Here is a 27,439-nt window from a genome sequence, read left to right as displayed (position 1 = left end):
GATCCCCTCTGGCTGGGGCCCGGGGCCGTGCTCCATGGGGAGCTCCTGCACCCCGCAGGCACCTGCCTGCTGCAGGCCCCTGCCCACCCCGGCCCCCCACCACTCCTCGTCCCGGGGCTCCCCGCGCCCCGCACCGTGACCAGCAGCCGGGGGCAGCTGCCGGAGCCCTGCGACCACGCCGTGGGGCTCAGCGAGGACCAGGGGCCCCCGCCGCCCGGCCCCACTCCCCCCGAGCCTGCCCAGGCTCCAACGACCGCCAGCACCCAGACGGTGACGCCCGACGGTGAGTTTGGGGCTGGCACAGCCGGCCGCTGGGCGCCCCACACCCAGGAGCCATGGGAAAGCTGGCATCGCCCATCCTGGGGGATTTGCTTGCTTTTTCCTCAGCGGCGACAGTTGCAGAGGTGCCTGAGGAGCTCCTGGAGCTGCTTGAGCTGGGCCCCGATGCCTTCGCCGAGGCCTTTCCCCAGCTGGCAGGGGACAGCCAGCAGCTGCAGCACCTGCAGGACCAGCTCCCGGCCGACCTGGACATCTCCGGCTTGGAGGAGCTGCTCAGCTGGCTCGATGCCGTGGAGCCCCAGGACGCCTTCCCCGGTGTCCCCAGCAGTCCTGTGCTCAGCCGCTTCCTGTCTGAGCTGCCCGACCTCTGCGAGGACATGGAGGAGCCGAGCACACAGGGACTGGCAGCCACCAGAGCGCTGGGTGAGGTACCCTCAACCCCTGGGGTGCACCCCGAGAAGGTGCAGGGTGGGCGGGCGGTGCAGCCCCCTGCTGTGCCGGCAGCGAGCTCCCCCCTCAAGCCTGCAGCCAGTCCCCAGCTCAGTGCCCTCAGGAGACCCCTGCCCAACCCTCCCTTCACTCTCCCCAAAAGGCCCCCCCACCCTGAATTCCTCACTGCCCTTAGCAGACCCCTGCCCAACCCTCCCTCGCGTCCCCTCAAGAGACCCCCCGACCCTGAATTCCTTAATTCCCTTAGGAGACCCCTGCCCAAGCCTCGCCTGAGTCCCCTCAAGAGCCCCCCCGACCCTGAATTTATTAGTGCCCTTAGGAGACCCCTGCCCAATCCCCCTCTGGGTCCCCTCAAGAGCCCCCCCGGCCCTGAATTTATTAGTGCCCTTAGGAGGCCCCTGCCCAATCCCCCTCTGAGTCCCCTCAAGAGCCCCCCGCCTGCCCCTGCGCCCACCGGCACCAAGTGGGGGGCCAAGCGCCCCGCGCCCACCAGCACCCCCAGCACAGCGCAGAGCTCCCAGCACAGGAGGCCGGCGACGGAGAAAACCCCCGGCAAGGAGAAGACGACGCTGCTGGGCCAGGGTGGCCAAGGCCCCAAGACGCTGTGCCAGGGGAAGACGGGTGGCCACAGCGCGGTGGCTGGCAGCAGCGGCCAAGCGGGCGGCGGCAGGCAGCAGCCGGCGAGCGACAGCACCAGGGCGCCCAGCAAGAGGGCCCGAAGCCCGGGGGCTGCTGGGGGGCAAGGAGCAGCGGCACCGCCTCCCCGGAGAGCGCTGCTGCTGCTGGAGCCCCCCCCCATTAAGCCCCGTGCCCGTGCCCGTGCCGTGCGGGCCCAGGACAGGCTCCGTCCCCAAGCCATCGGGGACACGACGCTGCAGCGCCAGCACCCGGGGACAAAGACCCCCAGCGAGACTTTGCAGCCGCTGGGGGCCAGGGCGAAGGCGCTGGGGCCAGTGCGCCAGCCGCCCTGTGTGCAGCCGCAGCCCACCTCCAGCGGCCCCAGCAGCATGCCCAGGGCCCCGCCGACGGTGCCAGGCTCCAGCGCTGTGCCCGCTGCCCCCCGGCCCCCAGCTGGCGACAAGGCCCAGGCGGTGCCGGCACCACCAGGCAGCACGGCGCGAGCGTGGAGAGCTCCCGTGCAGCAGGCGCCCAGAGCGCCGTGCCTGCCAGCCGCGGGGGGCCAAGCGCAGCGGGAGCCTCTGCCCACGCAGCCGCGCACGCTGCAACGTCCGGCGCAGCCCCGCGTGGACTACGTGCCCTGCGTGGGGCCCTGGGTGGGCGGCGACGCGGCGCCCACGCCGCTGGAGGAGCAGGAGGCATCGGTGCCCATCACGCCGCAGCAGCGTCCCGAGCGGGAGCGCCTGAAGAAGCTGGCCCAGGAGGAGCGGCAGCGGGCGGCCCACCAGATGAAGATCGGCCCCGTGCAATTCTTCGTGCAGCGGCAGAAGGACCACGCCATAGCCAAGTATTACGGCTACCCGTGACCCTGCGCTCCTCGACGGCCCCCGCAGCACCCGGGCCCGCTCAGCATGCAGGCACAGAGACCTCTGCAGGCGCCTGCTCCAGCTTCAGCCACGCTCCTCAGCCCTTGCCCCTCTCGCTTGCCCTCTCCCTTCTCCAGTGCTGGAGCTAGGCAGTGTTTGCCACTGTCAGGGATGGGCAACTGGGGCAATGGGAAATGCGCGCGTCACGAATGAACGTTGCAATGGGAAGCTGTTGGGATGTTGGCAATAGCTGGGGTGGGAAAGGTTGGGCGTGGGAACTGCTTGTTGGGACACCAAATGGCTGAGATCCCAAACTTCTTTCTTCTTTCGGGTCATTTCTCTTATTTAGTGCCTTCCTTATTAAATTCCTCTAGTGTAGGTGTTCACTCAGCAAGGCCTCTGCCTGCAGCTGTTCTGGCACTGGGATGCCGAGGGGATTTCATGCAGCCCGCTCCCGCTGCCCATGCTCAGTCCGTGCATGGATGTGGGCATGGCCAGCACGGACGGGAGAAAATGGGTGGACGGCTGGGTGGATGGGAGGGTGATGGGAGTTGGGAATTCAGCCTTGGGATCAGACACGGGAGGTTGTTGGGATAGGAATTGATCAGTGGGATGGGAAGTCACGATGGGGATAGGAATTCATTAGAATAGGACAAATTGGTTTCATTTTTATTTATTATTTTATTAATTTTATTTATTAATTTTATTTATTATATTTATTAATTTTATTTATTAAATTTACTTTATTGACTGTGTTGTACAGGATGGCATTTTTTTAGGTTCTCTTCCTTTTCTACCCTATTAAACTCTCTTTATCACAACGCACTGCTTTGTACTTCATTTTTCCTTCCGAGTCGTTCTGGATTCACTCAGGATGGGGGGACATTAGTGAACGCCTGTGTGCTTCAGATCCAAGGTCACCTTTGCCCTCAACTCAAGATACATATTTCCATCTGTTGTCATGATACAAAATTAACAACAACAAAATAAAAGTTAACTACTTCCGAGCACCAGCTGTACGTTTGCTGGGTCTGCTCTATGCATTTTGAAGACCATTCAATACTATTCAGCACCTTCAGGAGGAAATGTGTGGTTCTAGGGAAATGCATCTTGATCTGATGCAAACCTGCGACGCACCCTGCAGCCCCTGCAACCCCTGTGATTTTACCTGCAGCCCCTGCAACCCCTGTGATTTTACCTGCAGCCCCTCCAAGCCCCGTGATTTTACCTGCAGCCACTCCAACCCTGTGACAGGCCCTACAGCTGGCTCCGGGGACTACCCCGTTGCCGTATCAGTCGCCAATACACACACAAGATGAAGGAATGGATGCAGAAGTCATCTCGTTTAGGCAGGGAAGAAAGTCCTCCGAAGAAGGGGAAGGAGCAAGAGGAAGGCGAGGCAGGCGACCCCAATGTAGGGCCATCCCAGGGAAGAGGAGGCTGTTATAAAATAGAAAAGAGAGAAAAGCAGCAGTAAGCAGGTGATCCCCATCCCTGGGCGAGCTGCGAGACATGGGACAAGATGTCAGCTGTCATGCAGGCGAGCACATTGTCACCTGGCTGCTGCGATGCTGGGATAACAGCTCCGGGAGCCTGGAATCGGAGGGCAGGGAAGCCAAGCAGCTGGGATCCTTCTCTGGGGAAGGGGGCACTGAGAAAGCGATCGGAAACGGGGCACAAGCCTCTGGAGGCGGCGCCTGTCAGGCGTGAAGGAAAGGGATCCCTTCCAGGAAGATGCTGTGGGGTTGCTGAGGGTCGAAGAACAGCAGGTGTTGGCTGCTCCCACCGTGCTGCAGCAGCGGCAAGGGAGAGACGTGGTGGTTTTCCTCAGCTGGGCAGCTGAGCTCCACCTCAACCGCTCTCTCCCTGCCCCTCCTCAAACGGAAAGGGGAGAAAATAGGATGGAAAGGGCTCAAGGGCTGAGAGAAGGACAGGGAGATCACTCCACAATGATCGTCACGGGCAAAAGAGGCTCAGCAGAGCCTGTTCCAGTCCAGCCCGGGCCTGCTCCTGCAGGGGCTCTCCACAGGCCGCGGCCTCCTCCAGGCCACATCCACCTGCTCCACCGGGGGCTCCTCCACGGGCTGCAGCGTGGAGATCTGCTCCGTGTGGGACCCGTGGGCTGCAGGGGGACAGCCTGCTCCACCAGGGGCCTCTCCCCAGGCCGCAGGGGAACTGCTGCTGTGAGCCTGGAGCACCTCCTGCCTCCTGCTGCACTCACCTTGGGGGCTGCAGAGAGGTTTCTCACTCCTCCCTGACCCAGACGCTGCTGTGCAGCAGGTTTCTTTCCCTTTCTTAGATGGGCTCTCACACAGGCGCAAACATCATCCGTTTTGTCTCAGTTCTGGGCAGCAGCGGGTCCCTCTGGAGCCTCCTGGAACCGGCCCTTAACTAACATGGGGCAGCTGCTGCATTCTCCTCACAGAGGACACCCCTGCAGCCCCCCGCTACCAGAACCTGTCCTCGTAAACCCAACACAAGACACCGACCGAGCCTCCCTGATTCCCAGCAGGTGGGTCAGGCTGGGAACCCAGGCCAGTGCCCGGCAGACCCTCCTGGGCCTTGAAAAGCAAGCTTTATGGGCACGTAACACCCAGAAAGAACGGAGTCACACAACAGGATTCATTTCCAAAACCGTCTCACAGACACCTGGGCCAAAGTGCAGGGCCTTGAGCGGGTATATCACAATGACAGAGTTCATTTCCTTCCCAGTAGCTGGCACGTGCCGTTTTTTGGGATTTCGGGGCTACAGTGAGCTGCTAAGAGGGATGTCTTAGCTCTTGCAGGGCAGTGCTTCCACTAAGGCCAGGACTTTTCTGCATCTTCTACTGCCCTGCAAGCGAGGATGCTTGGGGCACACAGGAAGCTGGGAGGGGACACAGCTGCAGGGATTCCATAAGACACAAGCAAATGCAGCCTTGGCTTGGTGACACTTTCTCTTGATTACTGCTCAACACAAATTACCTCGAGCAAGTCTACTGTGAGGACTAAAGGAAAGAGACGTATGGATGCTGCTAAGCTCTTCTAGCTTGTACCAGGTAGGAAAGATACCTCTGTAGCAGGCGTGAAGAGGATAGCACTAATTAATTAGATGAGAAGCGGAGGAAAGGCACTTAGAGGTAGTGAAAAGCAGTTAATGTGATGTTCCGGGGAAGCTTCAGTCTGCTTAAGGAGTAGCAAGAACAAGCCTAAAGTCATAGCCAAATACAAGAAAGAGAGGAGGACACGCAGCATGAGAAGCTCCCGAGAGAAAGGAGCTCTGTTTTGGGTAAAAATCAGTCCCTTTTTCTATCATGGAGACATCCAAGGGCGTAGGACACGTGCACTTCAGGGAACCAAGAGATGCTGTGCATTTCTCTCGTCCCCCTGACACAGCCACTAGGTGACGATGCTTCCAATTCTCTCTAAAGAAACCTTGCTTTCTCAGGCCCAGGTGTCCAGCTGCACACCAAGGACGTCCCTGGCTCCCAGGCACAGTTCCCAGGCCCAAGGCCGAGCTCCCCTCCGAACCCCCATTCCAGCAGACCTTGCTCCTGGCATTGTGGAGCAGCCATTTCATGCCAGCCTTTTCTCCTGGCAGTCAGCTTAGCGCCGTAACCTCTGCCATCGGGGCGCCCGAGAGCCGTGTGAGGTCAGCAGAGAGTCACTGTCAGCCTTTGACCTCACAAAGGTGGGTGGCCATAAGTGCCCTGAGCGTCCAGCTCGCATTGAGTACTGCTGGTGGCACTCGAGGCGTGGAGGTCTGCATGGTGCAATGGGAGACGCCGATGTCCTGCTGCTGGAACAAGAGGCGCTGATGTGCTGCTGGTGCAGGAGGAGACGTGAAGGTGCTGCTGCTTAGAGGTGCTGAGGAGCGGGCAGCCTCCGTGCCGGTGGCTGAGCATGCTCCTCTTAATTAGTGCTCTACCCTTCTTATCTTTTTACTAAGGTGGGTAGAGAGAAATGCCCATATCTGTTTATTTCCTGGTAAGAAATGTAAGAGCCTTGTATCTGCATATTCACCAGATTCATCCCAGCGCCCTTGGTACTGGCCAATTGTGTTGATCTGTAATAAAGAGCAATTGGTAGCACACCAAGTCTGCGTGACCTTGCATCTAACAGAATCGTCCAAATCCCTGTTGTGATCTCTCTCTAGCTGTGGGCTGGCTAAGCTGTCTGTTGGATGGTGAAAATGGGAAATGATTGGGATGGGAAATGATGAGTGGGCCGAGAAATCATTGCTGGGATGGGAAGACTTCCTTGGGGTGGAAAGCCATTGGGCTAGGAACTCAAAGAGATGGGAAATCTTCCCTGGGTTTGAAATCCTTGGGAAGCAAAAGCGTTGGGATGGGAAATCACTCCGGGGATGGGGAAGTATTGTGATGGGAAGTCTTTAATGGGGTGGGTAACATTCACTGGGGAAGGAAGTACTTGGAAAAGTAATCAGAGAGATGGGAATTCTTTGGGATGAGATCTCTTTGGATTAAGAAACGCTTCGTGTCGATGGGAAATATCTCTATGGGAATCTGTTATCATGTGAAATTGTAAGGATGGGAAATGACCGTTAGGATGAAAAGCTGGTACTGGGACGGGAAATGCTTGGGACGGGGAAGTGTTGGTGTGAAACCGTCCTGGGCATGGCAAATGATGCGTGGGAGGGAAAGCCTGATGGGGATGGAAAAGTCTTGCGATGGGAAGCCTGCTTGGGTCCAAAAGCTGCAGTCCTCACCAAGATGGCGGCGAGGGGCTGGTCAGCCGTTGGGACGGAACGGCCGTTGCCCGCGTTCCCCAACCGACCGCCCCACTCTCCAGCCACCATGGCAGGTACAGCAGCCGGCTCCCGCTCCTCCCGGGGCTGCGGCCCTGCTGATGAGCCCAGCGCCCCAGATCTCACCCCAGCGCCCTTTTTCCCACAGAGGGTTTCCCCAGACGGCTTCCGCGGCTTCCGCAGACGCAAAACTCCCCCTTCGTCGTCCCAGCCGTGCCGCCAACGGTGGCTGCCTGGCTGCTGCCCTCCCTCCCCGGAGCGATGGCGCTGCCCTTGCAGCCCCCCCAGGTACCCACCCTCCCCTACGCGCTGCCCCAGGCCACCGTCTGGCACGTGGTGCCGGGGGTCCAGGGGCAGGTGCTGCAGCTCCCCGCCGGGGTGCAGCTGGCACCTGGGGGGCACCTCCCACCCGAGGGGCACCACCTGCAGCTTGGGCAGCTCCCCGCCGTGGGGCAGCTCCCTGCTGTGGGGCAGCTCCCCCACACCGCTCCTCCCTGGGCCCCCGTCTACCAGTGGGGACAGCCCGTGGGGACGGGGACGGTGCTGCCCCAGGATCCCCTCTGGCTGGGGCCCGGGGCCGTGCTCCATGGGGAGCTCCTGCACCCCGCAGGCACCTGCCTGCTGCAGGCCCCTGCCCACCCCGGCCCCCCACCACTCCTCGTCCCGGGGCTCCCCGCGCCCCGCACCGTGACCAGCAGCCGGGGGCAGCTGCCGGAGCCCTGCGACCACGCCGTGGGGCTCAGCGAGGACCAGGGGCCCCCGCTGCCCGGCCCCACTCCCCCCGAGCCTGCCCAGGCTCCAACGACCGCCAGCACCCAGACGGTGACGCCCGACGGTGAGTTTGGGGCTGGCACAGCCGGCTGCTGGGCGCCCCACACCCAGGAGCCATGGGAAAGCTGGCATCGCCCATCCTGGGGGATTTGCTTGCTTTTTCCTCAGCGGCGACAGTTGCAGAGGTGCCTGAGGAGCTCCTGGAGCTGCTTGAGCTGGGCCCCGATGCCTTCGCCGAGGCCTTTCCCCAGCTGGCAGGGGACAGCCAGCAGCTGCAGCACCTGCAGGACCAGCTCCCGGCCGACCTGGACATCTCCGGCTTGGAGGAGCTGCTCAGCTGGCTCGATGCCGTGGAGCCCCAGGACGCCTTCCCCGGTGTCCCCAGCAGTCCTGTGCTCAGCCGCTTCCTGTCTGAGCTGCCCGACCTCTGCGAGGACATGGAGGAGCCGAGCACACAGGGACTGGCAGCCACCAGAGCGCTGGGTGAGGTACCCTCAACCCCTGGGGTGCACCCCGAGAAGGTGCAGGGTGGGCGGGCGGTGCAGCCCCCTGCTGTGCCGGCAGCGAGCTCCCCCCTCAAGCCTGCAGCCAGTCCCCAGCTCAGTGCCCTCAGGAGACCCCTGCCCAACCCTCCCTTCACTCTCCCCAAAAGGCCCCCCCACCCTGAATTCCTCACTGCCCTTAGCAGACCCCTGCCCAACCCTCCCTCGCGTCCCCTCAAGAGACCCCCCGACCCTGAATTCCTTAATTCCCTTAGGAGACCCCTGCCCAAGCCTCGCCTGAGTCCCCTCAAGAGCCCCCCCGACCCTGAATTTATTAGTGCCCTTAGGAGACCCCTGCCCAATCCCCCTCTGGGTCCCCTCAAGAGCCCCCCCGGCCCTGAATTTATTAGTGCCCTTAGGAGGCCCCTGCCCAATCCCCCTCTGAGTCCCCTCAAGAGCCCCCCGCCTGCCCCTGCGCCCACCGGCACCAAGTGGGGGGCCAAGCGCCCCGCGCCCACCAGCACCCCCAGCACAGCGCAGAGCTCCCAGCACAGGAGGCCGGCAACGGAGAAAACCCCCGGCAAGGAGAAGACGACGCTGCTGGGCCAGGGTGGCCAAGGCCCCAAGACGCTGTGCCAGGGGAAGACGGGTGGCCACAGCGCGGTGGCTGGCAGCAGCGGCCAAGCGGGCGGCGGCAGGCAGCAGCCGGCGAGCGACAGCACCAGGGCGCCCAGCAAGAGGGCCCGAAGCCCGGGGGCTGCTGGGGGGCAAGGAGCAGCGGCACCGCCTCCCCGGAGAGCGCTGCTGCTGCTGGAGCCCCCCCCCATTAAGCCCCGTGCCCGTGCCCGTGCCGTGCGGGCCCAGGACAGGCTCCGTCCCCAAGCCATCGGGGACACGACGCTGCAGCGCCAGCACCCGGGGACAAAGACCCCCAGCGAGACTTTGCAGCCGCTGGGGGCCAGGGCGAAGGCGCTGGGGCCAGTGCGCCAGCCGCCCTGTGTGCAGCCGCAGCCCACCTCCAGCGGCCCCAGCAGCATGCCCAGGGCCCCGCCGACGGTGCCAGGCTCCAGCGCTGTGCCCGCTGCCCCCCGGCCCCCAGCTGGCGACAAGGCCCAGGCGGTGCCGGCACCACCAGGCAGCACGGCGCGAGCGTGGAGAGCTCCCGTGCAGCAGGCGCCCAGAGCGCCGTGCCTGCCAGCCGCGGGGGGCCAAGCGCAGCGGGAGCCTCTGCCCACGCAGCCGCGCACGCTGCAGCGTCCGGCGCAGCCCCGCGTGGACTACGTGCCCTGCGTGGGGCCCTGGGTGGGCGGCGACGCGGCGCCCACGCCGCTGGAGGAGCAGGAGGCGTCGGTGCCCATCACGCCGCAGCAGCGTCCCGAGCGGGAGCGCCTGAAGAAGCTGGCCCAGGAGGAGCGGCAGCGGGCGGCCCACCAGATGAAGATCGGCCCCGTGCAATTCTTCGTGCAGCGGCAGAAGGACCACGCCATAGCCAAGTATTACGGCTACCCGTGACCCTGCGCTCCTCGACGGCCCCCGCAGCACCCGGGCCCGCTCAGCATGCAGGCACAGAGACCTCTGCAGGCGCCTGCTCCAGCTTCAGCCACGCTCCTCAGCCCTTGCCCCTCTCGCTTGCCCTCTCCCTTCTCCAGTGCTGGAGCTAGGCAGTGTTTGCCACTGTCAGGGATGGGCAACTGGGGCAATGGGAAATGCGCGCGTCACGAATGAACGTTGCAATGGGAAGCTGTTGGGATGTTGGCAATAGCTGGGGTGGGAAAGGTTGGGCGTGGGAACTGCTTGTTGGGACACCAAATGGCTGAGATCCCAAACTTCTTTCTTCTTTCGGGTCATTTCTCTTATTTAGTGCCTTCCTTATTAAATTCCTCTAGTGTAGGTGTTCACTCAGCAAGGCCTCTGCCTGCAGCTGTTCTGGCACTGGGATGCCGAGGGGATTTCATGCAGCCCGCTCCCGCTGCCCATGCTCAGTCCGTGCATGGATGTGGGCATGGCCAGCACGGACGGGAGAAAATGGGTGGACGGCTGGGTGGATGGGAGGGTGATGGGAGTTGGGAATTCAGCCTTGGGATCAGACACGGGAGGTTGTTGGGATAGGAATTGATCAGTGGGATGGGAAGTCACCATGGGGATAGGAATTCATTAGAATAGGACAAATTGGTTTCATTTTTATTTATTATTTTATTAATTTTATTTATTTATTTTATTTATTATATTTATTAATTTTATTTATTAAATTTACTTTATTGACTGTGTTGTACAGGATGGCATTTTTTTAGGTTCTCTTCCTTTTCTACCCTATTAAACTCTCTTTATCACAACGCACTGCTTTGTACTTCATTTTTCCTTCCGAGTCGTTCTGGATTCACTCAGGATGGGGGGACATTAGTGAACGCCTGTGTGCTTCAGATCCAAGGTCACCTTTGCCCTCAACTCAAGATACATATTTCCATCTGTTGTCATGATACAAAATTAACAACAACAAAATAAAAGTTAACTACTTCCGAGCACCAGCTGTACGTTTGCTGGGTCTGCTCTATGCATTTTGAAGACCATTCAATACTATTCAGCACCTTCAGGAGGAAATGTGTGGTTCTAGGGAAATGCATCTTGATCTGATGCAAACCTGCGACGCACCCTGCAGCCCCTGCAACCCCTGTGATTTTACCTGCAGCCCCTGCAACCCCTGTGATTTTACCTGCAGCCCCTCCAAGCCCCGTGATTTTACCTGCAGCCACTCCAACCCTGTGACAGGCCCTACAGCTGGCTCCGGGGACTACCCCGTTGCCGTATCAGTCGCCAATACACACACAAGATGAAGGAATGGATGCAGAAGTCATCTCGTTTAGGCAGGGAAGAAAGTCCTCCGAAGAAGGGGAAGGAGCAAGAGGAAGGCGAGGCAGGCGACCCCAATGTAGGGCCATCCCAGGGAAGAGGAGGCTGTTATAAAATAGAAAAGAGAGAAAAGCAGCAGTAAGCAGGTGATCCCCATCCCTGGGCGAGCTGCGAGACATGGGACAAGATGTCAGCTGTCATGCAGGCGAGCACATTGTCACCTGGCTGCTGCGATGCTGGGATAACAGCTCCGGGAGCCTGGAATCGGAGGGCAGGGAAGCCAAGCAGCTGGGATCCTTCTCTGGGGAAGGGGGCACTGAGAAAGCGATCGGAAACGGGGCACAAGCCTCTGGAGGCGGCGCCTGTCAGGCGTGAAGGAAAGGGATCCCTTCCAGGAAGATGCTGTGGGGTTGCTGAGGGTCGAAGAACAGCAGGTGTTGGCTGCTCCCACCGTGCTGCAGCAGCGGCAAGGGAGAGACGTGGTGGTTTTCCTCAGCTGGGCAGCTGAGCTCCACCTCAACCGCTCTCTCCCTGCCCCTCCTCAAACGGAAAGGGGAGAAAATAGGATGGAAAGGGCTCAAGGGCTGAGAGAAGGACAGGGAGATCACTCCACAATGATCGTCACGGGCAAAAGAGGCTCAGCAGAGCCTGTTCCAGTCCAGCCCGGGCCTGCTCCTGCGGGGGCTCTCCACAGGCCGCGGCCTCCTCCAGGCCACATCCACCTGCTCCACCGGGGGCTCCTCCACGGGCTGCAGCGTGGAGATCTGCTCCGTGTGGGACCCGTGGGCTGCAGGGGGACAGCCTGCTCCACCAGGGGCCTCTCCCCAGGCCGCAGGGGAACTGCTGCTGTGAGCCTGGAGCACCTCCTGCCTCCTGCTGCACTCACCTTGGGGGCTGCAGAGAGGTTTCTCACTCCTCCCTGACCCAGACGCTGCTGTGCAGCAGGTTTCTTTCCCTTTCTTAGATGGGCTCTCACACAGGCGCAAACATCATCCGTTTTGTCTCAGTTCTGGGCAGCAGCGGGTCCCTCTGGAGCCTCCTGGAACCGGCCCTTAACTAACATGGGGCAGCTGCTGCATTCTCCTCACAGAGGACACCCCTGCAGCCCCCCGCTACCAGAACCTGTCCTCGTAAACCCAACACAAGACACCGACCGAGCCTCCCTGATTCCCAGCAGGTGGGTCAGGCTGGGAACCCAGGCCAGTGCCCGGCAGACCCTCCTGGGCCTTGAAAAGCAAGCTTTATGGGCACGTAACACCCAGAAAGAACGGAGTCACACAACAGGATTCATTTCCAAAACCGTCTCACAGACACCTGGGCCAAAGTGCAGGGCCTTGAGCGGGTATATCACAATGACAGAGTTCATTTCCTTCCCAGTAGCTGGCACGTGCCGTTTTTTGGGATTTCGGGGCTACAGTGAGCTGCTAAGAGGGATGTCTTAGCTCTTGCAGGGCAGTGCTTCCACTAAGGCCAGGACTTTTCTGCATCTTCTACTGCCCTGCAAGCGAGGATGCTTGGGGCACACAGGAAGCTGGGAGGGGACACAGCTGCAGGGATTCCATAAGACACAAGCAAATGCAGCCTTGGCTTGGTGACACTTTCTCTTGATTACTGCTCAACACAAATTACCTCGAGCAAGTCTACTGTGAGGACTAAAGGAAAGAGACGTATGGATGCTGCTAAGCTCTTCTAGCTTGTACCAGGTAGGAAAGATACCTCTGTAGCAGGCGTGAAGAGGATAGCACTAATTAATTAGATGAGAAGCGGAGGAAAGGCACTTAGAGGTAGTGAAAAGCAGTTAATGTGATGTTCCGGGGAAGCTTCAGTCTGCTTAAGGAGTAGCAAGAACAAGCCTAAAGTCATAGCCAAATACAAGAAAGAGAGGAGGACACGCAGCATGAGAAGCTCCCGAGAGAAAGGAGCTCTGTTTTGGGTAAAAATCAGTCCCTTTTTCTATCATGGAGACATCCAAGGGCGTAGGACACGTGCACTTCAGGGAACCAAGAGATGCTGTGCATTTCTCTCGTCCCCCTGACACAGCCACTAGGTGACGATGCTTCCAATTCTCTCTAAAGAAACCTTGCTTTCTCAGGCCCAGGTGTCCAGCTGCACACCAAGGACGTCCCTGGCTCCCAGGCACAGTTCCCAGGCCCAAGGCCGAGCTCCCCTCCGAACCCCCATTCCAGCAGACCTTGCTCCTGGCATTGTGGAGCAGCCATTTCATGTCAGCCTTTTCTCCTGGCAGTCAGCTTAGCGCCGTAACCTCTGCCATCGGGGCGCCCGAGAGCCGTGTGAGGTCAGCAGAGAGTCACTGTCAGCCTTTGACCTCACAAAGGTGGGTGGCCATAAGTGCCCTGAGCGTCCAGCTCGCATTGAGTACTGCTGGTGGCATTCGAGGCGTGGAGGTCTGCATGGTGCAATGGGAGACGCCGATGTCCTGCTGCTGGAACAAGAGACGCTGATGTGCTGCTGGTGCAGGAGAAGACGTGAAGGTGCTGCTGCTTAGAGCTGCTGAGGAGCGGGCAGCCTCAGCGGGCAGCTGAATCAGAGGGCAGGGAAGCCAAGCAGCTTCCTTCTCTGGGGAAGGGGGCACAGAGAAAGTGATTGGAAATGGGGTACAAGCCCTCAGCCTCTAAAAGCAATCCCTCAGATGTTTAGGCATAGTAAAGTTAGGTATATCTATTTGACTCTAGACCCCAACATGTTTGTTAGTGTTCTGGTTTGTCCACTGCTTTCTTGTGGGGGATTTGAGTTGGCCATTACTGTTTAGGTGAATGCTGACTTCATATCTATGGTGCACTTTATTCTTAAAATGGGAAGTTTCTACCAATTTCCCGTCCAAACTTGCTCATAAGCCAACTGCAGTCATCATTTCAGATGTGTCTCCCAACTTACACATTTCCTATTTCTCCTTGATATTTACTCAAGAAATTCATTTACGTAGAGACAACATATTCTTCTCTCAACTGGCATCTGGCTGGGCAGAATGATGTCCTTTCATTCCCTTCCAGGCAATAGGCAACTTGTTCCTTCTGTCTTGTGAACTCTTCCTCCTAAGTTCAATGTGAATACAAGTGGCAGAACTGTGCCTCATGTCTCAAATGAGTGTCAGGGCTGCCTTGTCCAGTGTATTCATACTGGAGGGGAAAAAAAATGAATAGCCATACACACTATATAACCACTTAACTTTTTCAGTCCTCCTTGTGCTAACAGTGCATGAACGTGAGGTTTTGTTGTCATTTTTGTTTGTTTGTTTGTTTGTTTTAAACTCCTGACTACCATATAGCAAACATGACAAAAAATCACCCTTTTTTGAGAATCTCTGAGAATGGCTCTGCTTTGTATTATCACCTGTCACTTCACCTGAACCATTTCAATCACAAGCGATAGCCTTCTGTCAGGCTTGGTAGTACTTCCCAACCTTATGTCACCTGCAAATCTCAAAGCTCCTGTGTAATTTTTAATCTTCAGCCACCATGTCGATACCGAACATATCTAACTTTGAAGTCAGCTCTGCCCTGAATAGGAGGTTGGGTTTTCAGAGGTCCCTTCCAGCCTGCATTTCTCCATGAGTCTTTGCCTCCTTAGCAGCTGCAGTTTCAGAACTGTCTCTGAGAATTACAATAGGTAACCACGCCTTTGCTGGTAATTCCCTCTTCAGTGTGAACAATTGCAAATTCCCTTTATTCACTTGCAGCCCCAAAGCCCAAATCCATAGATAATGTATCAGAAGCTCACAGAAAGTGAAATAGATGGAGTTCATCCCCTGTGTAGGGAAGAACTGGTCCTACAAAGGAAAGCTACTAAATTGTCTGGAAACAATTTAGCTCTGATAAATTATCTTGTCAATTACACATTACCCCCTCCTTCCCTGGTCTTATCTGTTCTTGCTACAAAACTTTGCACGGTGTTGATGTCAAACTAACAGGCCCACACTTGTCTGGATGACTCTTTACCCTCTTCTGGACAGAAGTATATTTGTTACTCTCCCATTCTGGGGACTATCCCCGATTTGCACAATTGTTATGCATTTTTCCTACTTGACTTGTTGTTCTGCGTGCCAATGCTGTTAACAGGCTAGGTAGATAGCAGCTTTTCATTTTTCACTTGAATCACTATAGATTTTTGTTTCACCCCAGATGATGTTGCGCCTAGTGCCCTACCCTCCTTTTCAATGGGAGTCCTGTCACTGCCCTTAACATCACATTGTTGTTGCTGTTAGATGCAGGAAATCAGATTTGCAGCATTTCAGACATCAGTAACTTTTGACCTATTTTTGCCTCGAGTGTGCAACTGTCCTAATTTGTTCTCTTTCTTCCCCCTGGTTTCTGTGGCTTAAGTACCACTTACTATTATTGTTTAATTTCCTATGTGAAGGAGGTTTTTGGTCATTCTTACTTTATTTCTGCAGTTTTTCACCTCTGAAACATGCCTTTTCTCATCGCTTTTTTCCTCTTTGAATTTTGAATTTTAACTATGCCTTCTCTGCACTCAAGTCCCAGAGCTGCTTAGTCAGACTCAATTATTCATTTCCTTAGATTTCAAGGTTTGCATTTCTAAGCCTCAGAACCTTCATTCTAAACCTGGTTTTGTCTGTCTTGAAATGTAAAATGAGAAAAGTCAGCTCATGATCACACTTTATTCAAATTTTACTACATTTAAACCCATACAGGAGCCAAGTCTAAAACGGTCTTGTATTTTTTCACTTTTGGGAAGAAAGCCATCACATAGTATACCTGGATGAACATAAGTGGTAATTATCTTTCAATCTTTTGCTGGGAAGTTAAAGTCTCCCATAATTCCCATTATTGTTTACGTGTCTGATAACTGTACAGAGATAATTCACTATTAGACTGGAGCTAAGAGCAAAGAGCGGGCTAGCAAGGCTGTCTATCTTTAGCAGTGATTTGCACAAAACCACTCTTTTGCTGACCCATAACATTTAATTTCTCTATCCTCTGCTTCTTGCTAACACAAAGCACCATCTTATTCCATCCATTTGCCTTGGTTTCCAGCCTTCCTGAGATTTATCGGTCCTTGTATGACATTCATGCCTTTGTTTCACCCTTCCTGTGTTGACACTTGTCATAACAGTTTTAGATCCTGAACATGATCATCTCAAAGTTTGCCTGACAGTTAGGTCTTCCTCACATTGTCATAGAGTATCAGGTCTCCACCACTTGAAATAGATTGTATTGGATTAGATTATTGGCACCGTCTCTTGTGCTGGTAGTCCATTATCTTCACAGTCCATACAACCGGCCATCAGTGAACATGAAGCGGCCTTATCCTGCCCATTTACCTTTCTGGAAATCAGCCACTCTCTCTGCCTAGAGCAGGGAATGGATTTTCCTCACCTTTCTTCAAAAGCTCTGAAGTTTTCTGTGATCTTTCCAATTGTATGGTATGATAAGCTTTTGCTTCCACCGAAGGGTAGAAGTCATTATGAATAGTGCCAACAAAACAGAAACATAACAATGAAAACGATATTTTAATTCAGAATAGGTATTTGAAAAGTTCACCTTTTCTAGCACAAATGGGGAAAAGAAAAAAAGGAAGGAAAAAAAAAAAAAAAAAAAGCAGTCCTAAAACATCAAAACTGTGGCCAAAGAATTAGAAGAAACACTATTTTTCCAAAGCTGCAATGTTTTCCATTCATCTGGCTGGGCCAGCAGAGCACTGGAGACCTGGATGCACTGCACTCATGGCTGGTTACCCTAAATGACCTGCAGGGAGATCTTCTTATCTCTATCCCTCTGTTTCTCCTTTCAATCTCTGTTTTGTCTGTTTGTATCACTAGCTCTCAAATCGCCACTGATATATGCACGTGCAGCACCCAGCACAACCTTGTTTCAGGCTCCAGCGGGACCTTTAGGCATTACCATCCTGTAAACAAATAACAATGATAGTGAGTGTAATTACAATCGTCAAACTATTCCAGCTCCACATCATTAGCCATGCCCTGAGCTAAATAACATTTTAATCAGTTTGATATGTCATCTGTGGCTTTCTTCACTGTCACTTGCAATCCAGCAAACTCCTTCCTTCACGTTTCTAGATTAGACAGAGGGTTCTCAACTGCAGACATCCAATTCCCTGTTCAGGAAGCAGCGAGACCTTTCCTCTTCTCACAGATTTAAGATGATAGCCAAGCATCATGAGACACAGTGCGTATGTCTCCTAGGCCCATCCCATGAGAGCAGGACATTTACCACACATGAGAAGAAGACTTAATGCAATGGCAAAGCAAAATACTCAGTGTCAAAGCCATGTCGAGATGATCATTAAAGACAGATCAAAATTACCCAATGCAGGAGGAAAATCTATCGTTTGTAGAAGATTATGTTCTCTGATTATTAGTTTCAAAATTAGTTTTTCCTTTGGATTTCCTGTGAACTTAAACTTAGTTTGGAATGCCTTTGGTTTCGAATATTTCTAAAATTGTATTACTTCTCCTAAGTAAGTTGCTAGTCTGTTCTATTTACGTGAAATTCAAATAATATTGTGAAGTATCTGCCATCAGTTTTACTGTGTGCCAGGCTGAGTTCCCTGATGAATTTCAAATTTCAGATATGAAACGGTAAAGGTTAAAAAAAAAAAAATGTTACAAAGGGTACTTCATGCAGTAGCATAAACTTCTGTTTTCTCAAAACTTGTATCAGTTCATCTCACCAGGACCAGCAGGGGAAGCACACTCTGCCTAGGCACTGGCAAAGGCACACAGTGAGACTGTAGGGTCTCTTGCTGGGGTCATTCAAAATTTGACTGTACCAGCCCCTGAGCAATATGACAGGGCTTTAAAAATGGCCCTGCTTGAAGTACGGGGGTGATCTGGAGACCTCTAAGGTGCTTTCCAACAAAAGCTTTTCTATAATTGTATGAAATCACCTGCAGTAGATTAACCCTTGTCGTTATTCCCATCACAGGAAATAACTGTGACACCTGGGTAACAGGTGAGCTTACTGCGACACCAGGGAGAGCCTTCCTGTACTGAAAGGCAACCTGTAGGAAAGCTGGGGAGGGAGTCTTTATCAGGTTCTGGAGCGACAGGACAAGGAGTAACCGCTTTAAACTGAAAAGTTAGATTTAGAATATATATTAGGAACAAATTCTCTACTGATAGTACCTCACATCCTGTGCATCTGCCAGCTTCTGCATTTTATGGTTGCCTCCCCTACTTAAGAGAGGATATTGGAGTGCTGTGTGAAACACTCAGATCTTACAGGAACAAAACAATACCTTACCTTTTGCGTTCAAATATGTGCCCAGTACGTTCAGCTAAAACAACTTCTAACCTACAGCGTTTGGTTGAAAGTTCCAATTTCTCTCTCAGTTTCATGTACACCAAATTTTCAAGCAGGATTTCTGGGCCAGTGTCGTCTGTCTGTGATAGACTGCTTTGCTAGATCATCATTCACTGCTCCCTCTGCCAGGCACAGGCCTTTCTCTCTTAATCCCTTGTAAGAAAACTTGCAGAGGTATATGGGGTAGCAGTCAGCAGTGTAAAAGAATAAGAGACATACTGCCTTCGCACATATATATACAACACAATATCAAAGATCTCATCAAGGTCCACCAAGGAAAGGAAGCAATGCAGGAGAAAGAAGACAGGACAACAGGGGGAATGGGGAGCATAAGGGAGGAGGCAGCCAGTGGCCTTAAAAACAAAGCATAAAAAATAACTTCCAATAGTGGGACATAGTGAATTGGAGCTCTAAGGTCTGCATCTAGAGATGTCTTTTATCTTTATCATGCAGTTGTGGAGATGGGTCCTCTGGTTTTGGTCATGTTTTTTCACATTCTGCAATTATCTCCCAAGAAGAACCCCCTGTTGGGCAGAAAGGTAGAGGTGTGCTCCAGAAACACAGCGATGGCAAGGAGTCCTCCACTTCATTCTTCCATTTTTTTCCAGCTGGAAGCATCCATAGTTGTCAACTGAATTGGTTTTGAGGAGTAGGAAAGACAGCATTGCTGGATTTCTGCTTTCTCCTAGATCCTATCATACCACATCATGACAGTTGTCTTTGTTTTATGTCCTTTTATGCCTGGATGTTTCTCATTTTTATGAGTGTGGGGTTTTCTATTTTTCTTTCTTTCTCTTCTTTCTTTCTTTTTCTTTCTTTCTTTCTTTCTTTCTTTCTTTCTTTCTTTCTTTCTTTCTTTCTTTCTTTCTTTCTTTCTTTCTTTCTTTCTTTCTTTTTCTGTCTGTCTGTCTGTCTGTCTGTCTTCTCTCTTTCTGTCCAGCACTGATTTTATTGCTACTTGTGCATATCCAGACTGTACAGTTTTCTCCATTCCCTCTGTTTCTTCCCTGTGTCTTGCCCCTCTTTCCTGCAACTGAACAGCATTGCCTTGATCAATGAAGTGGCAACATGCGGCTTACACAGCAAACTGCTGAAATTACAGCTATAGCCATGGAGCACAGCTGCAGATCAACAGAAGACCACCAATAACTCACATTTCTAAACTGCTTGTCACAATTCTTCAGTATGCAGGCTGTGATGCTGCCAAGAGCGATCTCACCTCTTAAGCACCCATCCATTTCTTCTCTTCCCAGACCCTCAAGGTATCCTGGTCAAACCACCCCCCTTGCCCCATCTCTCTGTCCCACATTCCTTTTCCCTCATCTTTTTTTTTTTTTTTTTTTCAGCATAGTATCTCCATAGAAGCTGCTGCTCCCCAACTCCGAGTTGACTAGGGCTGAACTATTGAAAAAGAAAAGAAAAGCTATAAATTATAGTGAGAGATGGTGAATACCTAATGATCTCTTAAAAGCAGGAATTTAAGGGAATAAGTAATTGATAAATGGAGTTAAGATCAGTAGGAAAAAATCCACTGTTGCAATCAGTAGAGTTAAGAAGTTTTTCAAGTACATTAGAAACAAAACTTAGAGTAATGACACAGATCCAATACGGGATGGGTATTGCTTCAGTGAGAAATGATGAAAAAAAGAAACCAACATCACGTACATGTGTATGTGTTGTTGTGTATTTGGAAAAAAAACAGGTTAATGAAAACTGCATGCTCAATTAGATGATTTTTTTTGTTGTCATTGGTAGGGAATTGTGTGCTTTATAACACAATATGTGTTATATGTTTTTTATATATTTTTTAATAAATAGACTTTATTAGATAACTCATTTTGAATGTATAGCCTAGATGTTAGAAGAATTAACAACATGCAATATTATTGTAAAAATTAACAACATGTGGTATCTAAATAATATTTAGAGATGTAAAGGTGTTTGGCATTTCAAAGTCTACTTCTCCAATGAAAAATGTGTTAGAGCTTCTGTTGGATGTAATGTAACCTGCTCACTTCCTGCCCACCTCAGCAGGGCAGGGGATAAAATCGGGGAAAAAAAAGGAACGAGAAAGCTCATGGGCTTTGATAAAGACAGGGATATTGCTTATCAATGATTGTTGTGGAAAAATCTCTCTTAACTTGAGGAAATTAATTTCATGCCAATTAATTTGTATAAATTTAATTACTAGTTCAGGTGTTGGGAAGCAAAAGGACAAACATCAAACCACATAGGGGTAACAAACACTTCTCCTCCTCTACTGGGCTCAACTTCACTCCAAGCACCTGTCTTCCACCTGCTGATCTCGCTCAGTCCATTCATTGGGGAAATGGGCAGCACAGGAGGAGGCTGTAGTTAATATGCAGCAGTTCTTCTCTGCCTATCCTTTCTTCTCGTTTCTACTTTGCTCCAGTGTGGGTCCTCCACAGGCTGCAGACCCTGTCAGGAATATTCATCTGTTCTGGCATGGATCCTCCACAGGTTTCAAAGAATATCTGCTCCACCATGGAGCATCTACTTCTCCTCCTCCTATGACTTTGATGTTCCCTCTGTTGTTCCTCATTCTTTTTGTTCTCTCCAGCTCTCTCCATCCAATATTTTCTGTGCATTCTTAGAGGCAACACACCTTGGCTTGTTGTCTGAGTTTGGCCTATGGTGCATCTGTTGCTGTGTCCAGCACAGTGCAGCCCCTGACCTTGCTACCAAAACCTTGCCACAAATCTCAATACACCTGTTAAAAGAGACCCTCCTGTTTGTTGCCCTTCTTTGGACACTCTCGAACAGTTTTATATCTTTTTCTCATACTGTGGTGCCCAAAACTGCACACAGTACTCACAGTACGTGGAATAGCAACAGAGACTGCCTCTAATTTTCTCTTCCCTGCAGAAGCTCTGTTGCTACCACTGTCCGGAAATCATCACTATCACAGACAGGAGTAGCATTCCCTCCTCCCACAGTTGGTTCTTTTTCCCCCAGACTTAGACACCATCCACAAAAGCAAAAACAAAACAAAACAAACAAACAAACAAAAAAGAGTCAAAAGCCCTCAGGAAGGCAGTGGTGCAGACTGTGGAGAGCCTGGGTTCAAATCCTTCTTCTGCGAGGCTCTGAACCTATACCCCACCACAAGCTGTCCGCTAACGTATGGCAGGGCAAGGAGGAAGAAAGAACATTTCTCCTGCACTTTCCATTTATTGTTGGCTGACAATTCTGTAGAGTTATAAAGCCTCAACCAGTGCGATACAGGGTTCTTCTCACATTGTCTCACTGTGCCCTAAGGGGAACAGCTCTAATTTAATAGATGCTTCACCAGAAAATCATGAGTCATCTGCAGTTTTGAAGTTTTCTGGGATCAAGTCCCTTCAGACAGTTGAGGAATTTGCTCTATCACCTATGAAAACTGGTGCTCTAATAAGCTAGTGAGTGAACAAGAGAGAAATCCTCTGCTAGATGACTTGACAAATTTGGTCTGAAAACAGTGTTGAGGCAGAACAATGCACGATTTTTGCCTTGGATGCACAGAGAGATTGGGGGTAGTAGAGTTCTTTTATTCTTCATTGATATAAACATTTTCAAAACAGGTGTTTGCTCAACCTTGCTTCCACTGTGTGCATGGGAGGGAGATAACTGAAAGTGGGGAGTGTTGCTTGAAACCTGCAAGTGGCTGAGGTCCAGTGGGGTTGGAGGCTTTCTTACTCCTTTTGGAAATGCAAAGCAACCTTGCGCCTACCCTGCACTTGCAGAAGGATCACGACAGCCCAAAGCACAGAGGCTTTGTAATTACTGCATAGGGATTGGGAGCAGGGGGCTGCAGGCGTGGCCTCTGTGAGAACAGTGCGGAAGCTGCCCGTGTCGGATAAGAGCCAGCTCCAGCCAACTCCAGAAGGGCCACGACGCTTGCCAGAGCTGAGCCTATAAGCGATGTTGTTTGCACCTCCGGGAGAGCAGATTTAAGAAGGGGGAAATACTGCTGTGCAACAGAAGCTGGAAGAGCAAGGAGAGAGAACCAGCCCTGCAGCCCCCAAGGTGAGTGCAGCAGGAGGCAGGAGGTGCTCCAGGCTCACAGCAGCAGTTCCCCTGCGGCCTGGGGAGAGGCCCCTGGTGGAGCAGGCTGTCCCCCTGCAGCCCACGGGTCCCACACGGAGCAGATCTCCACGCTGCAGCCCGTGGAGGAGCCCCCGGTGGAGCAGGTGGATGTGGCCTGGAGGAGGCCGCGGCCTGTGGAGAGCCCCGGCAGGAGCAGGCCCCAGGCCAGAGCTGCAGCCATGGAGAGGAGCCCACGCAGGAGCAGGGGGTCTGGGGGGAGCTGCCACCCGTGGGGGACCCAGGTTGGAGCAGTTTGCTCCTGACGGACGGACCCTGTGGTACAGACCCATATCGGAACAGTTCCTCAAGAATGGTGGCCTGTAAGCAGCCCCCGCAGGCTCATTTCGGGAAGGACGGCATCCCGTGGGAGGGACCCCGCGTGGAACAGGGGCAGAGAGGGACCGTGGAGGAGCAGCAGGTGATGAAGTGTTAGGGGCTGACCACAGCCCACATTCCCCATTCCCCTGCAACACTCGGCAGGAGGAGGTAGAGCAGGGTGGATAGGAGGTAAAAGGGGTTTTAAGTTTGCTTTTAATTTTTCACTATTGTAGTCTGCTAGTGATAGGCAACAAATTATATTAATCTCCCTGTGCTGCATGTGTTTTGTCCAGGACGATAATTGTTGAGTGATCTCCCTGTCCTTATCACAATTCCTTGAGCCCTTTTCATCATATTTTTTCCCCCTTTTCCTTTGAGGAGGGGGAGTGAGAGAGTGGCTATGGTGGAGTTCAGCTGCCCAGCAGCTTAAAACTACCAAGCAACAGTCCTACTATCCACCGACCAGCATCCTTATTCAAGCCTGTTGCAGCTATGTATGCTGCTCTGCTCTGTCTGGGATGTGGACCTACCCGTGGTATCTGGGGCCAGCTCATATGGACTAGAGCCTTACAATCTGCAGGAATTCCCCTTCAGTGGGAACTTGCATCACATAAAGACGGTTCTCCATGGTGGAAGACAAAGCCTATAGGAATTATTAGAAGTCGACATCCTCCATCGGTCTGACCCCCGAGATTTGGACATAATTTCCAAAATGAGCAAAAGGGATCTGTGTCTGCCCTGATACGAAGGAAGTCACTGCCCCTGGAAATCTAGTCACTATGCTTTGGTGACTTCATCAGCGTTTTTATTCTGCTTTGTATGCATCAAATGGAAAAGAGCTACCCCAGGAACACTGTGCTTTGGTGGCAGAGATCTGGTTGCAGCTGAGGACATTACTTATGTTTGTGTGTGAAAATCACACTTCCCTGCTAAAGTACATAATATTGGGCCACATGCTTTCTAGCATATCACCTGTCAGGGAAGCAAACCCAGGAAAAGCACTAATACAGCCCTATGTGTCCCTCATGGCTATAAGCACAGCCACAAGCACAAGCATGCTAACACACAGGAAATCTGTGCATGATCCCCAGAATTCACAGATGCAACGTGCATTTCTGTGCCCGTGCCCTGACACCAGCTGGCAGCAGGAGGTCAGCTCCCAGCCTCAGCTCACTCTCTGTTCCTTGGGTTTGCTTTAATGCCTCCTTTGAGACACTGCCTCAGCGCAGTGAGTTTGTGAACGTGACATATCATTCAATATTATCCACCATGAGCCACTCTGTTCCTATAGCAACTGCCTCCTTAGCCCAGTTCCTGGGTCTCTTCAGGTCTGTTTGATATTCACCTTGACACCTTTGGTGGAGGCCTTGAAGGAACACACAAAGTGTGAAAACACCTTGTACTTATTAGGCCAAGGTAATTCCTCCCCACATGGATGGGCACATATCATCTCCAAGAAAGGGGCTCCCACCTCCACGACTCCCGTCCATCCTCCACCTCTCTATGTCCTTGCATGAATAACGACCTGCACAGCTTAACCTGGACAGGAGCCTGAAGTCCACAACGGGAAACGCTCTGATCTGGGCTCCTTCCAAAAGGGCCACGCAGATATAACTAGAAGAATGCGTAAAACGTTGACCCTAGCTGACGTAATTTCTTTTGGTTGATCTGATGCAAACCTGTGATGCACCCTGCAGCCCCTGCAACACTTGTGATTTTACCTGCAGCCCCTGCAACTGCTGTAATTTTAACTGCAGCCCCTCCAACAACTGTGATTTTACCTGCAGCCCGTGCAACCCCTGTGATTTTACCTGCAGCCCCTCCAACAACTGTGATTTTACTTGCAGCCCCTCCAACCCTTGTGATGTTCCCTGCAGCCACTCCAACCCTGTGACAGGCCCTACAGCTGGCTCCGGGGACTACCCCGTTGCCGTATCAGTCGCCAATACACACAAGATGAAGGAATGGATGCAGAAGTCATCTCGTTTAGGCAGGGAAGAAAGTCCTCCTAAGACGGGGAAGGAGCAATAGGCAGGCGAGGCAGGTGACCCCAATGTAGGGCCATCGAAGAGAAGGGGAGGCTGTTATAAAATAGAAAAGAGAGAAAAGCATCAGTAGGCAGGTGATCCCCATCCCTGGGCGAGCTGCGAGACATGGGACAAGATTTCAGCTGTCATGCAGGCGAGCACATTGTCACCTGGCTGCTGCGATGCTGGGATAACAGCTCCGGGAGCCTGGAATCGGAGGGCAGGGAAGCCAAGCAGCTGGGATCCTTCTCTGGGGAAGGGGGCACTGAGAAAGCGATCGGAAACGGGGCACAAGCCTCTGGAGGCGGCGCCTGTCAGGCGTGAAGGAAAGGGATCCCTTCCAGGAAGATGCTGTGGGGTTGCTGAGGGTCGAAGAACAGCAGGTGTGGTGTTTTTCCTCAGCTGGGCAGCTGAGCTCCACCTCAACCGCTCTCTCCCTGCCCCTCCTCAAAGGGAAAGGGGAGAAAATAGGATGGAAGGGGCTCAAGGGCTGAGAGAAGGACAGGGAGATCACTCCACAATGATCGTCACGGGCAAAAGAGGCTCAGCAGAGCCTGTTCCAGTCCAGCCCGGGCCTGCTCCTGCGGGGGCTCTCCACAGGCCGCGGCCTCCTCCAGGCCACATCCACCTGCTCCACCGGGGGCTCCTCCACGGGCTGCAGCGTGGAGATCTGCTCCGTGTGGGACCCGTGGGCTGCAGGGGGACAGCCTGCTCCACCAGGGGCCTCTCCCCAGGCCGCAGGGGAACTGCTGCTGTGAGCCTGGAGCACCTCCTGCCTCCTGCTGCACTCACCTTGGGGGCTGCAGAGAGGTTTCTCACTCCTCCCTGACCCAGACGCTGCTGTGCAGCAGGTTTCTTTCCCTTTCTTATGTGGGCTCTCACGCCGGCGCAAACATCATCCTTTTTGTCTCAGTTCTGGGCAGCAGCGGGTCCCTCTGGAGCCTCCTGGAACCGGCCCTTATCTAACATGGGGCAGCTGCTGCATTCTCCTCACAGAGGACACCCCTGCAGCCCCCCGCTACCAGAACCTGTCCTCGTAAACCCAACACAAGACACCGACCGAGCCTCCCTGATTCCCAGCAGGTGGGTCAGGCTGGGAACCCAGGCCAGTGCCCGGCAGACCCTCCTGGGCCTTGAAAAGCAAGCTTTATGGGGACGTAGCACCCAGAAAGAACGGAGTCACACAACAGGATTCATTTCCAAAACCACCTCGTAGACTCCTGGGCCAAAGAGCAGGGCCTTGAGCAGGTATATCACAATGACAGAGTTCATTTCCTTCCCAGTAGCTGGCATGTGCCGTTTTTTGGGATTTCGGGGCTACAGTGTGCTGCTAAGAGGGATGTCTTAGCTCTTGCAGGGCAGTGCTTCCACTAAGGCCAGGACTTTTCTGCATCTTCTACTGCCCTGCAAGCGAGGATGCTTGGGGAACACAGGAAGCTGGGAGGGGACACAGCTGCAGGGATTCCATAAGACACAAGAAAATGCAGCCTTGGCTTGGTGACACTTCCTGTTGATTACTGCTCAACACAAATTACCTCGAGCAAGTAACTGTGATGACTAAAGGAAAGAGACGTATGGATGCTGCTAAGCTCTTCTAGATTGTACCAGGTAGGAAAGATACCTCTGTAGCAGGCGTGAAGAGGATAGCACTAATTAATTAGATGAGAAGCGGAGGAAAGGCACGTAGAGGTAGTGAAAATCAGTTAACGTGATGTTCCGGGGAAGCTTCAGTCTGCTTAAGGAGTAGCAAGAACAAGCCTAAAGTCATAGCCAAATACAAGAAAGAGAGGAGGACACGCAGCATGAGAAGCTCCCGAGAGAAAGGAGCTCTGTTTTGGGTAAAAATCAGTCCCTTTTTCTATCATGGAGACGTCCAAGGGCGTAGAACACGTGCACTTCAGGGAACCAAGAGATGCTGTGCATTTCTCTCGTCCCCCTGACACAGCCACTAGGTGACGATGCTTCCAATTCTCTCTAAAGAAACCTTGCTTTCTCAGGCCCAGGTGTCCAGCTGCACACCAAGGACGTCCCTGGCTCCCAGGCACAGTTCCCAGGCCCAAGGCCGAGCTCCCCTCCGAACCCCCATTCCAGCAGACCTTGCTCCTGGCATTGTGGAGCAGCCATTTCATGCCAGCCTTTTCTCCTGGCAGTCAGCTTAGCGCCGTAACCTCTGCCATCGGGGCGCCCGAGAGCCGTGTGAGGTCAGCAGAGAGTCACTGTCAGCCTTTGACCTCACAAAGGTGGGTGGCCATAAGTGCCCTGAGCGTCCAGCTCGCATTGAGTACTGCTGGTGGCACTCGAGGCGTGGAGGTCTGCATGGTGCAATGGGAGACGCCGATGTCCTGCTGCTGGAACAAGAGACGCTGATGTGCTGCTGGTGCAGGAGGAGACCTGAAGGTGCTGCTGCTTACAGGTGCTGAGGAGCGGGCAGCCTCCGTGCCGGTGGCTGAGCATGCTGCTCTTAATTACGGCTCTACCCTTCCTATCTTTTTACTAAGGTGGGTAGAGAGAAATGCCCATATCTGTTTATTTCCTGGTAAGAAATGTAAGAGCCTTGTATCTGCATATTCAGCAGATTCATCCCAGCGCCCTTGGTACTGGCGATCTGTGTTGATCTGTAATAAAGAGCAATCGGTAGCACACC

General features: G+C 53.3%; 1 protein-coding gene across 1 annotated transcript; it reads left to right on the top strand.

Moving 5' to 3' along the window:
• Positions 1-335: 335 nt before the first annotated feature.
• LOC310886262 (uncharacterized protein) lies at positions 336-15,027 on the top strand (the record flags this gene model as incomplete). The annotated part of the gene is made up of 2 exons (XM_083810613.1): positions 336-6,056; positions 13,569-15,027. One exon carries the CDS (start codon positions 336-338, stop codon positions 2,211-2,213), a length of 1,878 nt encoding a protein of 625 aa, XP_083666739.1. The 3' UTR covers positions 2,214-6,056; positions 13,569-15,027.
• Between the last annotated feature and the right edge of the window lie 12,412 nt (positions 15,028-27,439).

The sequence above is a fragment of the Anser anser genome (assembly GCF_964211835.1).
Source record: "Anser anser genome assembly, chromosome: 25".
NCBI lineage: Eukaryota > Metazoa > Chordata > Aves > Anseriformes > Anatidae > Anser > Anser anser.
Note: the sequence above shows the minus strand (reverse complement) of the source record. Positions and strands in the feature narration are given on the sequence as shown.